This window comes from Falco peregrinus, chromosome 7 (assembly GCF_023634155.1).
Source record: "Falco peregrinus isolate bFalPer1 chromosome 7, bFalPer1.pri, whole genome shotgun sequence".
Taxonomy (NCBI): Eukaryota; Metazoa; Chordata; class Aves; order Falconiformes; family Falconidae; genus Falco; species Falco peregrinus.
In genome coordinates this window covers 44,437,523-44,450,943 of record NC_073727.1, presented here as the reverse complement: position 1 = coordinate 44,450,943, position 13,421 = coordinate 44,437,523, and the positions used below count along the sequence as shown (strand labels likewise).

Sequence of the window (13,421 nt, the reverse complement as noted above, 5' to 3'; positions counted from 1 at the left end):
GCTCTGTGAAGAAACTCACAAATATCGCCAGCAGAGCCATAATTAAAATCCTGACCTGACTATCATAGGCACTCTCTTCCCATTTAAATTGTGTTGCTCTGAGTCCAGTATTTGTCCATTTAATGCAATAGCATTGTGAACAGACTGGAATCTGGAGTAAAAAAGACAAAGAAAATACGAGATGTATATAAATAGGCCCAGACTGGATCAATAGCAAATAATTTCTATTTCTGAAAGCTCAGTGGTTTCTAATATATCCATTTTACTTTTTTCATATCCATTTTACTTTTTGCATTTAAAAACTGCATGAATTAATTGTTACAGACATTTGTGGGAAAGATTTATGATCTGTCATGAGGACTGGTTAACTGCAACATAGTTTGGCATTGAAGTAACTGCTTACTTACATTAAATAACAGCCCTTTCTATCCCTTTAACCCTCCTTATTAACTGATATGCTACTCTGAAAGCAGACACTGTTATATTCTAGCCCTAGATCACTTCTTGGACAAAACAATATTAAGCTTTTCCCTCCCTTTCTTCCCTCACTTCTCCCAAGGTGATGAACTTGTTATCAGATCTTTGCACCTCTCTAATAGAAAGGGATTTATACTAGCAAATGTAGAAGATTAATATCAAAATCAGGCTAAGAACACAATTCTGATTCCAACTGTCATAAGTGAACAAATAGCAGTAGTTTCCTTCCATACAGTCACCAGAAAACAAAACAGACCCAGTAATTCCCCAAATGACTTTGTCAACAACCACTTGACAGTGAAAGAATGAGTTTTGGAAAAGTGTTCTCAGGCGTGAGACAGGATGAAACATGGCCAGTCGCTCCTACTTACGTGTTCATTTCCAGAACATTTTCTGCGGCAAAATAAAATGTCTTGATCTGTGGGTGGCTGATCTTAATAGCACTTTAAGAAAAGAAAAATAGAAGAGATATGAAGAAAACTAAAAATAGAAGAGTTATGAAGAAAACTAGTTCCCATAAGAAAGAAAAAATAATAGCTGAATGGATTATTTAAAATATTTATTCACTCCAATATATTAATCTGGATCAGTTTATCCATCCATATAGCTCTTTCCTTAGAACTCTAGTCTATTTTTAGCTCATTTCCTAAGCCATACATTATTCAGAGGGTATAAACTAGAGGAACTAAAAAGGAAGGTATAAAGAATAAAACAAAGACTTCCGTTATTCCATTACATAATTCTGTTGTGTGCCCATATCTCAAACACTGTGCAGTTTTGCTTCTCCCAGCTCTGAAAAGCAAAGTAAAGCTAAAAAATGTTCAGAGAAAGAACCAGGGGTGACCCAAGGTATGAAACAGCTTCCATGAGTGGTTAATTAGGCTAAGACCCCACAGCATGGAACACTGATGGCTGAGGGAAGGGACATGTTATACAACCAAATGACAAGCTGCACACAGCAGGTGAATAGTGAATGACTCTTTACTGCCTTTTCCAAGACAAGTTTTAGGAGGCATCAAAGAGGCAACTAGGTGGCAGGTTTGAAACAAGCAAAATGAAGGTAGTCCCTTGACTATTTCCAACAGTTCACCTGTTGGTTTCAGCCCCAGTCTATGCTTTAGTTGAATATTCACCATAAGACTTTTCAAAGTAGTTTGGGTTTTTTTCCCCTAAAACATAGTGTCCGATCCTGAGACTGCATGGCTTCCCTTTTTTGTTCCTTGGTAGGTGATTGTCCCATGGAAGCACACGCTGTTTGGCTGGGCCCCAGATGACACAGCAGCACTGGTCACTCTTCACAGTTGTCCTAACTTAACCTATCCCATGTAAGTGATGAGTATGTGTTTCCCTCCCAGTCATCAACAGCCAACAGCTGCAAAAGTGAAGGGCAACATTTTCTCATGGTCCTGTACTATGTGACTCAACCTTTCTTCTGAGAAAACAAAATGGGGCTCCCCATATTCAAAATAGCTGTCTCCTTTCTTTGGAGGAGTCAAACCCCCAGTTAATCTCAAGAACACCTACAGCTAATCGCAGCATGAGACCTTAACAGAAGAACAAAGGCTTTCTCTTGAGGGACAGAATAAAAACCATGTCAAGCTTACAACTTTGAACAGCAGCAACACCCCTCCAAACCTTTGAAGTGTATTCAGAAGCAGCTGGAAGTCAGCGCTGCATATGGATTCTGGAGAGAATATGTTGAAATGTGTACCCTGCTAAACGAAGTTTTTATTCCCTGCATAAACCAGAGACTTCAATACAGCCCAAGTTCTGCTGCACCACAGCAGCCTAAAGAATAGTCCTGACCTGGAGGGAAGCAGTGTTACTTACACCCCCATTGACGTCCTCACCCAAGAGAAGGTATCTGAGATAGACTACAACTTACTCATAATCAGTGAACAAAGGGGGGAGGGGAATAATTTGGCATACTGATCTACTTTTTTATTTGTGGTTTTAGCAGAGCACAACTGGCAGAGAATTTTCAAAAATCTTTTTACAATATGGTTTTCTTTCAGTAGCTCAGTATCTCATTATTTATAAAACACAGAAGAGCTTCTCACAGCTTCATTGTCAGACACTACTGATGTTTAATTCCTTGCAGCATTGTAAAAATCATGCAAAAGTAGGGATAAGAGATAAACTTACTGCTTTTTTTTGCATTCAATTGCTTGGTCCACACTGAAGTCTGGAAGTCTGATAAATCCTTCTGCTTTTTCAGACTGAAAAAAAAAAATAAAATCACCGCATCAACGAATTGGTAAGCTACCAGGCTCAATGCTCAATGATATTTAACATGCAAGTGCTTGTTTTTGACAGTTTTTTATACTGTGAAAATATATGCTTATCACCATGGGGACAGATTAACACCCTGTTTCAGGCAGTATTTGGGAACAAGAAATATTCCTATACGTATACTACTTGCACAAGTCCTGGATGCTAGAAAGCCGCTGCCCTGTCTGTGCAAGTGGTAGAGTATGAGCATAGCATTTATTGTACAATTCCAAATATCAATGTGCCTGAAGAAGGAAGGATCCTCAACTTGTACAAGAGTGCTGAGGTAGATGCCCTTTCCTCCCCTCCCTGGAGCGTTTGTATCAGAGCATCCTTGCACAGGGATCATGAGTAAGTCATAAGTCTAGTCCAGAGTCTGAAATTGTCAAGTGCAAAACTTAGGTTTGGATCAAACCAGGACCTGAAAACAGTGGGAAGGTGGAGGAACCCAATTCCTTCTCAGCCATCAGTGATCACATAGCTCCTTTCAACAAAGAAAAGCCACGCTTTGTGCATAGACCACAGAAAATGAAACTACTGATCCTCAGCTCTAAAAACAGAAGCTTCTCAAAAGAGATAGATGATATAAAAGAGCACAAGTTTGAGCTATATCCTCTGGTCAGGTCTGGATGTTACATACAATCTCAAGGGAGCATTTGTTCCATTGTACAACATGCGTCCATGTTACACAGATACATAACAGCACCACATATAACGATTACGTATATTTGAAAAAGACATGTCTATAGTGACAGGAATTCAAAAGTGAAAAAGTGACCCAAAATGATCCTAGGTAGAGATGGAGGAGGGTCTTCCTGGGTAATTGTAACATGGACCATTTCATATACATATACATATATATATATATATATATATATAACTTATATGGGCCTGTACATGAGTACTGCAGAGGCTTCCATGCCAGGAGGTGAAATGGTGCAAGGGGATGGTCCCACACCACTGAGCGCTGTCAAACACCACAAACCAGCCTCAGATGGATTTGGCCACCCAGCTGCCACTCCCCCCAGAAATTCACAGGTATGGTACAGGAGTTAACAAAACAAAAGCCATGCAGACATTTACAGTACATTGATTATATGCAGTCATCTCTTTCTGGATAAGAGAGGATTTGCTGAGCATTCACATCTCTCTTCTAGGTCAGCTGGACTCTGCATCGGAAAACAGCTCCAGCAAAACTGGAGTTACCAGTCAGCCTCAAATCCCTGTTCTTGCTGCCTGCAGCTGAAACCTCTCCCTGTACTACATCTACATTCACCTGATTAGCCACAATAAGCCTCCTAAGAGGAGCAATAATGTAGACAAAAGTCTGTAGCACATAATGTTCGGAAAAAAATGTACTTTCCGAAACACAGTGTTATCTCCTGAACCACTTTTTTGCTGCTCCCAGCTCTTATCCCTGAGCATATTAAAATTCAGAAATCATACACTAACGTGTACGTAAAGCAGGTAAAATGTACACAAAAATTACAAAGACAGAGCATAAATGAAGATGACTGACAGCATCTCAAGTCACACAATGCATGAATATGAAGAGACTATAAAAAGATGTTCATCGAGATTTAATGCTTGGAAGTATGAATCTCTGGGAACTGTGATATGGATACAAAACTGATATTTCAGTGGGTGGCTTCTGCGCACCTGTGCATATCTGTTGTCTGGTATATAATAAATCACAGCATAACCATCATTCCTGCAGTTTTAATGTGTTAAATATTCATATGAGAAGTTTACATTTTTCATCTTCACCAGTAAATGGATAGTTTTCCCTGCTCCAGGACAGGGGGTGGAGGGGTGGAAAAAGCAGCAGTAGAAGGGAGGTTTTTTCTTATTTTCTTCATTACAGAAGAAAAAATGTTTATCAGCATCTGAGCTGAAAAAAACTTTGATTTTGCAACATGGCTTCATTTGTACCAAAAAGTGCTTATTAGCTATTGTGGGTTTTTAACTTTCTCTGATTATATTTGTATCTGTCAAACTTGTTTAGAACCTGGCTTGGGGAGCTTTTGTTTCCATTCCATAGGTTAGAATGTAGTGAGACTAAACTCACTGAGATAAATTAATAATTAACTAAATAAAAAAAGTTACAGGATTTTTTAAGTCTTTTTTTTTAAAAAATAATAAGTGTATTTCAATCAATTAGACCTTAAGCTAGCATTTCCATCCCAGATCCATAGTACACCAGGTACACTGAGATGAGTAGGGATGAGTAAAGGAGGAGTTCTACTCATTGGCTGCATTGTATTAAAGTTAGAGAATATACTATCTTGCATTTCTGTACCAAAAAGAGTGGTCATTTACTAGACCAGGTGCAGCAAGGACACTGAAATTCCTGTTTGGTTCCCAAGACCAGCCAACACCAGAGACCAACCTCAAAAAAGCAGTTCATGAGGTATCAAAGCCATTATTACACACACTGATGGATGAGAAATATATACAGTGTCAGCTGTTTCTCTGCAGTATGAATAAATAAACCCAGTTTAAAAAAAAAAAAAAAGATCCAGAAGACCCTACATGAAGGAATATACCCAGGTCCCCCTTCTCAGCCACACACCAATAACTCCATGGCCTGAGCTAGGTAAGATACCAGGTGGGTGAGTGGGTGACCAAGGTCTGGGGCGGGTTGGCCTTACATGCTATGAATGCAATCACAGCTCAGCCAGTTTTATCTGTTGGTGCAGGAGCCATTGGTCTAGAATGCATCCTATAAATTGTGCAGGGTGCTGCACAAGCACTCATGGAATAAGCCCATGCAATGGCATTAGATAGGTCACTGTCTCAACAGTCAATGTATACAAATATTTGAACATTTGGGTTCTGTACTGAGACTAGTGAATTATCAGGACCCTTTAAGCCAGTGTGGGGACATTCACCTGAGGTGCTCTCACCCATACGGAGGTAGAACTTGGTCTTGAACCACTGACATATCCAATGAGTATGTAAGTTCGAGGAGTACTCTGTAAATTGCCAATGAAAATAGATCTGTAGGCTTTGATTTCAGTAATTTACATTCACCAGTTTTACAACAGAGAAATCCCCAGACTTCTTATGCAGTATTTGGCATGTTCCAGTTGGTAAAAGATTATGTTCTCTCATATGGATTCTTTCTCGATGCATTCAGATTTTATATTAATTCTGTCTGCGATTTCACATTTGTGCATTTATAAGGAAATTTTAATGTTTCATTTTATGTATGAGTGAAAGAGGATAACAGTATGAATTTATTTTTTTTTTAGTGCACTATTGGTAACATCTCAAATGTGCTATCTATATAACAGAAAACAGGAGTCTGATGGGTATGTAGTTCCATAATTATCAGAAAAAAAAGGAAAACAAATCATAACAATAAAACCTTATGAGAGTTATTACAATCACCAAATAAAATTCCAAATAAACACTAGGGGTAGAACATGTGGAAGTCATCTTGTTGGTCATTCTTGGAATAAAAATGGCATTTTCAAACATTAAAAGTGTATGGAAGTCCTAAATATTTTATTTTCTCAAAAATGTTACCTTTAATGTAGCTTTAAGCACGCTATAACTCACACATTCCACTCAAAATTCCTTCAGATTTTATTGCAATGCTGTAAAATAGCCCTAAAAAGCTCAGATTAAAAGAACCTTGACCTGTTTCCTATCTAGTCAGGATGTTTAAAATAATAAGCTTTTATGTCTTGTGGGTTTTATGCAGGCTAGCCTAACATATAAATCCGTGCATTTTGCTATGCCCAGTTGTAGGAAAATAATTTCAATAGCAACAACTGTCTCTGCAAATGCTTGGGGCAAAAAGAAAGTAACTACTTTTTCACAGAAAAAGCTTTTCACTCAAAAAAAATTAAATATATTTATGAAACATAATGCATTCATCCAATGAAAGAGACTGATGTCCTTTTTAGCTTGCCTCAATACATTGCCTAAATGTTGTGGCTTTAGGAGATTTAGTAAATCAGTTACTAGGCTTTTTTTCAATATTTAAAGTGAATGTAATGGTGCAGAAAGAGTTTTAAAAACAGTGCTGTAAAGGGGAAGTAACTAGTTATTGTGGAACAGCTCCAATCTGCGATTCAGGGTACTCCTCACGGCTTCAAAGTGTTTCAGTGCTGCCCCCAGAAGACCCTGTGTTGGAGGAGCAGGTCAGTCCTCAGCCTTTTAAGTCATTTTTGTCTCTGCCAAGTACACCAGTGAGACAACCTATAGAGCTGTGAATAATTTGTGTAAGATATTGAACCAGAGGTCCCCAAACCCTTCAGCACAATCAGTTGACATCAATGACTTTTCATCATCCACGTAAGCAGCTGCTATAACTTAAAGGTAAAAGACTTCTGTTTTAAAAGACTGCAATTATACATCTCCTGGCAAAGCTGTTAGAGTGAGGACCAATTTAAATCCAGCAGACAGGCAAAAAAAACCCCAAAGATAAATAGTGACAGTAGATCACAGCCTGCAACCCTTTGATTTTATATTTATATTTCTTTTCAGCTGAATCCCCATGACAACCATCGTTAACACATCCTGCAAAACTGTATTTCAACTCTACTTGGAAAACTAGCTGAGCTACCCTAAAGGCCACAAGACAGAGGCATTTATGTCCCTTTCCAGTCAACACGATCCAACATGGTCACAAGGAGCCAGGAGCCTGGGATTACACATGAAGATCATCCCCACCACCCCTCTTCCTATGCAAGAATACTGATCCCTCTGGGGTTTCAGTATGAGAACTAAACTGTTTAAGGAACAGAAAGGGTCACACACTATCCTTTTTAAATAATTTTCTTTAGGGCAGCTGCCTACAGAGAGCAGTACTCGAAAGGGGGAACCAAATGTTAACGAAAAGCAGTTGTCCAAGAAGTCTGGTGTTCCTGAATGCACCCAAGAAGTCCGACTGATCAGATCCATTTTCTGATATTTTCTGTTTCCACTGCAAAACCAGACCTTCTGTGTTTCTTCCTTGCCCAGACATCTTCCCCTCCCCAGACTGGGGCCACGTATATGCTGCAGACAGGTTTACCTGCCTCATTGGTACCCACGCTTTACAGAAAGAGCAAGCCTATGTGGGAAGATGTTTCAGGGCAGTCTACCCAAGTCTGCTGAGACCACCAGGGCCCTGACTTTGCCACTCACAGTACCTCAGTAGCTGGTCAAAAATTAATTTGGATTTGCCTGTGTGGTCTGATTTGCTTGCAGTCAAGGAGAAGCTTGACTCTTGGGGTGTTTGATCTGCTATCGCTGACCCTTCTCAGCGTTTTACTATTTTTTCCTCTTTTGAGCTGTGGTTTTCACAATGTGTTTTATGTTAAATTGAAGGAAATACCACCTGCAAATGTCACACAGAGTGACATTGCCTTCTCCAATCTGCCTCATGTGTAAGATGCAGTACCAGAGTGGCCTGAAGGTAAATTAAATCAGAGCAATAGAAACATCCAGAGCTTCTGAGGTGCCTGAAGACAGACTTTGCCAAGAACATGATGTTAGCTGAGGTTACCTACCCAAATCCGGGACAAAGCACATTCCCATACAAATTCCACCCACACTCTATTTTCTCCATCTCCATTAGAAAAAAAGGTCCAGCACCCTGTTGCTATGCTACAGTTGCCAATGTCTGGTTGACTGCAGTTTCCACACAGCCACAAACAAAACACACTCATTTCTCACAAGAACAAAACTGGTCAGACAGAGCTAGAGGCAGCCAGTGTGCCCTGGTTCCTTCAACCTCAACCCTGCTCCTCCGCCACCACCTTTCACTTCAGCTTCTATAAGAGGGTCTGTCATGGGAAGTCTCAGCCATGTGAGGACAGGGCTCCTCTTTTTCAACACAGCTATGAATTAAAGTTTGTCATCTTGGATGCCCCATTGGGACTGAGGATTAACTCCATTGAAGGCAGTGGAAATGCAGACAATATTAAAGCTAGGCAGATAGTAAAAAGAAATATCAAGCAAGCGAGTATGTCACCGTTATTTCTGTTTCATTAATCTAAAAGTGAAAATATCTGTGAAAATACAACAGGTCTAATTAATCTTAGATATGACACTGAGCAAGGCCCTGGTCTCATCAATTTAAGTAAGCAAATCTTAGCAAAAGACACCTTTCCTTCCCACACCCCATTGTTACTGACATTACAAATGTTGTCTGAATCTACAGTTATGCAGAGGTTGCACTTTAAGTTGTCCAAAGAAACCTCAAGTTTTTAATGTAAAATAGCATGTGTGTCAGCAGAAGTTGAAAGCAAAGAGGTGCTATCAGCTAACAAGTTTGCAAGAACTGTGATAGGTGAGAAGTCAGAGGTCACATCAGCCAACAGTATTTTGAAGCCATATGAACTCTTTAGAGCATATGAAATAAATCGGAATGAGGGTGCCACCCGTTCTTCAGCCTTGTTCATTTTGGGGCAGTCAGTGACAGCCAGAAAAGCAGGCATGGACTAAAAGGATGAGTTTACCCGACTGATGAATGCTGTCTAGTAGCACTGGATCAGCATGACTATGGTTTCTCTGGATGCCAAGAGCAGAATTTAGCCAGGTCACAACAACTAAAGGAGGTAGAGGACTTTTCACCTCTTCCCCCACTACCATTCTCTTCACAGAAGGCAAACTTTGACTAGTTTTGCCTTGTTTTATTTCCTCCCAGCTTGACTGCTCCTCAGAATAATTCCTTTCTGACATTGCCCATGTCTAAAGGGCACATCAGCCAGCCGGCTCACCTTTCTTAACATTGCTTGGCCAGAAGTACTACTGCAAGCAGTGATTTAGAGCAGCCAGTGCTAATAAGGGGTTTGCAGGGTATTAATGCTGCTGCTGAGTATATCTGTCAGGCCACGTCTTTCAAGCAGAGATATTGTAACCGTTGGAAAACAAAGCCCTGTTGTTCTTTTCTACTTTTCCTATTTCTTTTCTTTCTCCTTCTCTCATGCATGTATTTGACTTGACTGCTTGAAGGTTCCTTTCTTGAAAGGAAGCTAAATCAGACAACCACAACACCACAAAAAACAACAGCCCAAGACCAGCAGTATTGTTTTCACTTTTCGTCAAAAAAAGAATAGCTAATACCATCTTTAAATGCCAGTCAAAGTTTTTATTCTTACAAAAACCCCACCACTGTACTCACAACTAAAAGGAGAATGTGAAATACTCTTTACATGAGTAAAGTTTTATTTAAAGTAATAGGATTTTTATTATGGTTTTAACTATTTCATTTGTTCCCTGAAAGTAAGCAAGATTTTAGTGAGGAATTACTGCAATAGAAATGAGCAAGTGGAAACAATCCAGACTGGATTTAATTTCTTTAACTGCTCTAAGGATTAATAAGGATTTCTTAACCTTCATCCTTTTCTGGGCTTGGGACATGCTGATTTCCAGAGCAGCCCATTTGCATTTAGGGAACCTGATGCCCATCCACAATTCTACACTGAAGCTGCTGAATTCCAACCTATGTTGCTGCTGGCACTCCCCAGTCCTCTGCATGCCCCAATTCTGGTCTCTGTCAGTCCATCATCTGAACATGATAGGAGCTTTTTTCAAGGTAGCAGTGCAAGAGAGCAAAGCAAAGAGAATAATTATGTCTGAATCTTCCTAGGACAGGCAAGACACCCTTTCTGCCCCATCAAGCCGAGCTGTAGCAAACAGCCTGGAGTAAAGCCAGCTGTCCTCTAGGACCCACTGCTTCTTTGCACTCAGCCATAACCTTTCCTTAAAAGGGTTACTCTGGATTGCTAATTATGCCTTCCCCACCCCTTTTCAACTTTTAATTCCTAGTTTCTTCAACTCATTACAGGAATTCAAGGCCTGCTGCTCTTTATCTCAGACTATTTCCCGCTTGCACTGTAAGTGGAGTAGACTACTCGAGCTGGATCAGCAGAAAGAGAAATGCTATTCCAGCTGTCCTGAGGAAAGCTCATCCCCTGAACAGAAAGCTGGACCTTGACTTCAAAACACTGTGTCCTCCTGCAGATTTGACTTTTAGCATCAACTCGTCAGAGCAGGAAGCTAAACATCAGCAAGAACAAGAGAACCTTAAATAACAATTCTGTGGATGAGACACCAGCAAGACCAGGAGTAGAAACATCACCAGCTGACAGTGCTTGTATCTGCAACCCTACCCCAGTGCAAACTGGGGAGGTGGGGGGGAGCAGGAAAAATAACAAGAAAACAAACAAACAGATTAATCTCAGTGTGGAAGGGGATAGAAAGAGAAGCAGAAAAGAGACTTCTGAAAATTAAACTAGAAGTGAAGAAGTGTTCCTGTTTTGGGCATCTGCAAACTACCCAGCCCAGGAAAACCTTTCTCAAATTCAAATGCTTCCAGTGCCTGCAAAGAGCAGCTCTTTAAAGTGCAGAACAGACAGCAAGTTAACATTTCACAAGTACTTGCTGAAATAGAAAAAACATTCTGCTTGTTTCACATTCACATAGACACTTCCCAGATTACAAGAAATGTCAGAGCTGAGAAATGCACATTTGTACATCTCCAGGATGCATCTAAATTGTGACCCCAGCTTCCCTTCTTTTGATCCCAGCACACATTTTTTGTCCAGAGCCGGACAGACGCCGTACTCACCAGCTGACTGCTGTACCAATACAGCGATGACTCCTTGAGCACACACCAGAACTTTTTCCATTTGTTGCCAATGAAAGCTCCTTTTTCTTTCTTTTTGTAGAGCCATCCTTGGCAATCAGCTTGCCCCAGCTCTTTACACGATATCCTCCGTCGGCTCATTATAAAGAACCCTGTGCCATTAAAAATACAGTGGTGTTTGTTTAAAAGTCATTACCAGGAAAGATGTAGCTGGCAATTAAAGATATCAACCTTACTTAGCAATTTCAGCGAGTCAGCCGAGCGTATCTTAAAATATACTTAGAAGTCGTTCAGTTTTATAATGGCTGTGACAGTAACACACATTCAAAAGGCATTGTGATGTGGAGAAACAAAATATTAAGCTATAGATAATGCAGATGCTAATTAAAGCTAAGATAACCATACAGGAGATTTTGTAAATTAAAAACATATCCTTTGATCTTTTTAAAAGAAGCATGCATATATTTCCCTTCTCACAGCTGCACTGAAAAGAATACATCTATTTAAGTCAGCTAGAGAAAACTATTACGCCAAGTACATGAAAACCGCTAGTGTGTGTGTGTGTGTAAGTGCAGGCAGCTGAATCTACCTTACTGATTTCCAGCTTTGTTTCAACTAACATACCGCAAGGATTTAGTCCAAAGGAACAGCCTGTTGTCATTTTTCTCAGAATCGGTGCAAGAATCAGTGGAGTTAAAAAGCAGCCTTCTACCAGCTGAGTAGCAGTATAAAATCCTCACTCTCCCAAGAATAAGACATACTAAGAAAATAACAAAAGAGGAACCCAGGATAGAAAAGAAAAAACAATCTCTCATTACCTTGACTTTTCTTTTTTGCCTTCTGACGCAAGGGAACCTGTAAGAAATGCAGGAAGGAAAGAAAAGAGGAAATTTCAGATTGTGTTGCAACATTTGTGTAGAAAGGGGAGGGGGAAGCTAGAGAAGGACGTGGTGGTGATGCTGGTGGTATATGCAGGATGGAAACACATAACCCACTCACTGCTGAAGGGATGTTAGCAGCTGAAGCATAAAACGTGTTAATTAAAATTGATGTATATCTAGTTGAGCAAGAGCAAGCGTAACTATTATACATGTGTCTATCTACTAGTGCTTCCTGTTTCACACCCACAGGCAGCTTCGACTTTGCTATGTTTGCCTGAATTGTATTCTGTGTTTAGAAGTTAAAAAAATAGAAGTTAGGAGTCCAGCATTTTAATGCTTTATTATGATCCACAAGAGGGATTTATAAATATGGGGAGATTTAAAATACATGCCAGGTGTCTGCTTGATGTTTAGCTCATTCTAAGAAATCCAAAAAAAGAAAAAAATTGGATTTTCCACTCCTGGTTTTTTATTTAGTGCACAGAATGTATTTCCCCCTGTAAGAGTTTCATAACTTTTCTTTTACAAAATTAAAAAAAAAAATAAATTCACGTGAACCTGACAGATTATCCAAACCATAAAACATAAACATGCTATAAGTTTGCCATTCCATATATGAAAGTTTTAATCACTGCAAAAATAACACAAATGAATTATATTTACTCCTTTGCAGTCTATATGTTTCATCCCACACAAACACATAGAAAATGAAACTAAACCAGAAAACTATGGACCAAAAAAGACATCATTAGAAATGTAAGGTCTGGCTTTTGAAGTAAATTCTCCGCAGTCAGGCTGGTTTGGTCATATGATTGTGGACAAAGCACTTGACTCCTCTTTGCCTCAACCTTTCCACCTCTAGCATGGGAACAAAAACATTCACCTTTTTTCTATTTTTAGGAAGGTTTTGAAGCTTCCAAATGACAAATGCTGGATAAGGTGATGTATGATTTATTATGCTGGCCACAATGTTGCTATGCAAAGCCGGTAGCTACCTGATCCGCTGCAGAGCTACGCTATGAACATCCCTAATGCAACCCCTCTGCCTAGCCAGCTGGCTTTTCAGGAAAACAACCACCCATTTCATAATATTCTTGAAGGATTTGATGGCTCTTTTCACAGGGGAATTATAGGTGAGTAAAGCTATATCATCTGGAAACAGTAGAGACCACTACCACCAGTATTTGCAAGAGCTAGAACTTTCT

The 13,421-nt window shown here is 39.7% G+C and overlaps 1 protein-coding gene across 6 annotated transcripts in view; it reads right to left on the bottom strand.

Annotated features, from left to right (window-relative positions):
* IPCEF1 (interaction protein for cytohesin exchange factors 1) overlaps window positions 1–13,421 on the bottom strand; it is an 85,416-nt gene that overhangs the window by 28,887 nt on the left and 43,108 nt on the right. For 3 of the 6 annotated variants that reach the window (XM_055809746.1, XM_055809748.1, XM_055809747.1), the window contains exons 3-6: window positions 12,154–12,190; window positions 11,318–11,487; window positions 2,623–2,696; window positions 849–920 (exon numbers count right to left, since the gene is read on the bottom strand). In XM_055809746.1, coding sequence (XP_055665721.1) covers window positions 849–920; window positions 2,623–2,696; window positions 11,318–11,487; window positions 12,154–12,190 — 353 coding nt within the window. The other 3 variants (XM_055809745.1, XM_027796906.2, XM_055809749.1) reach the window with 2 other exon arrangements.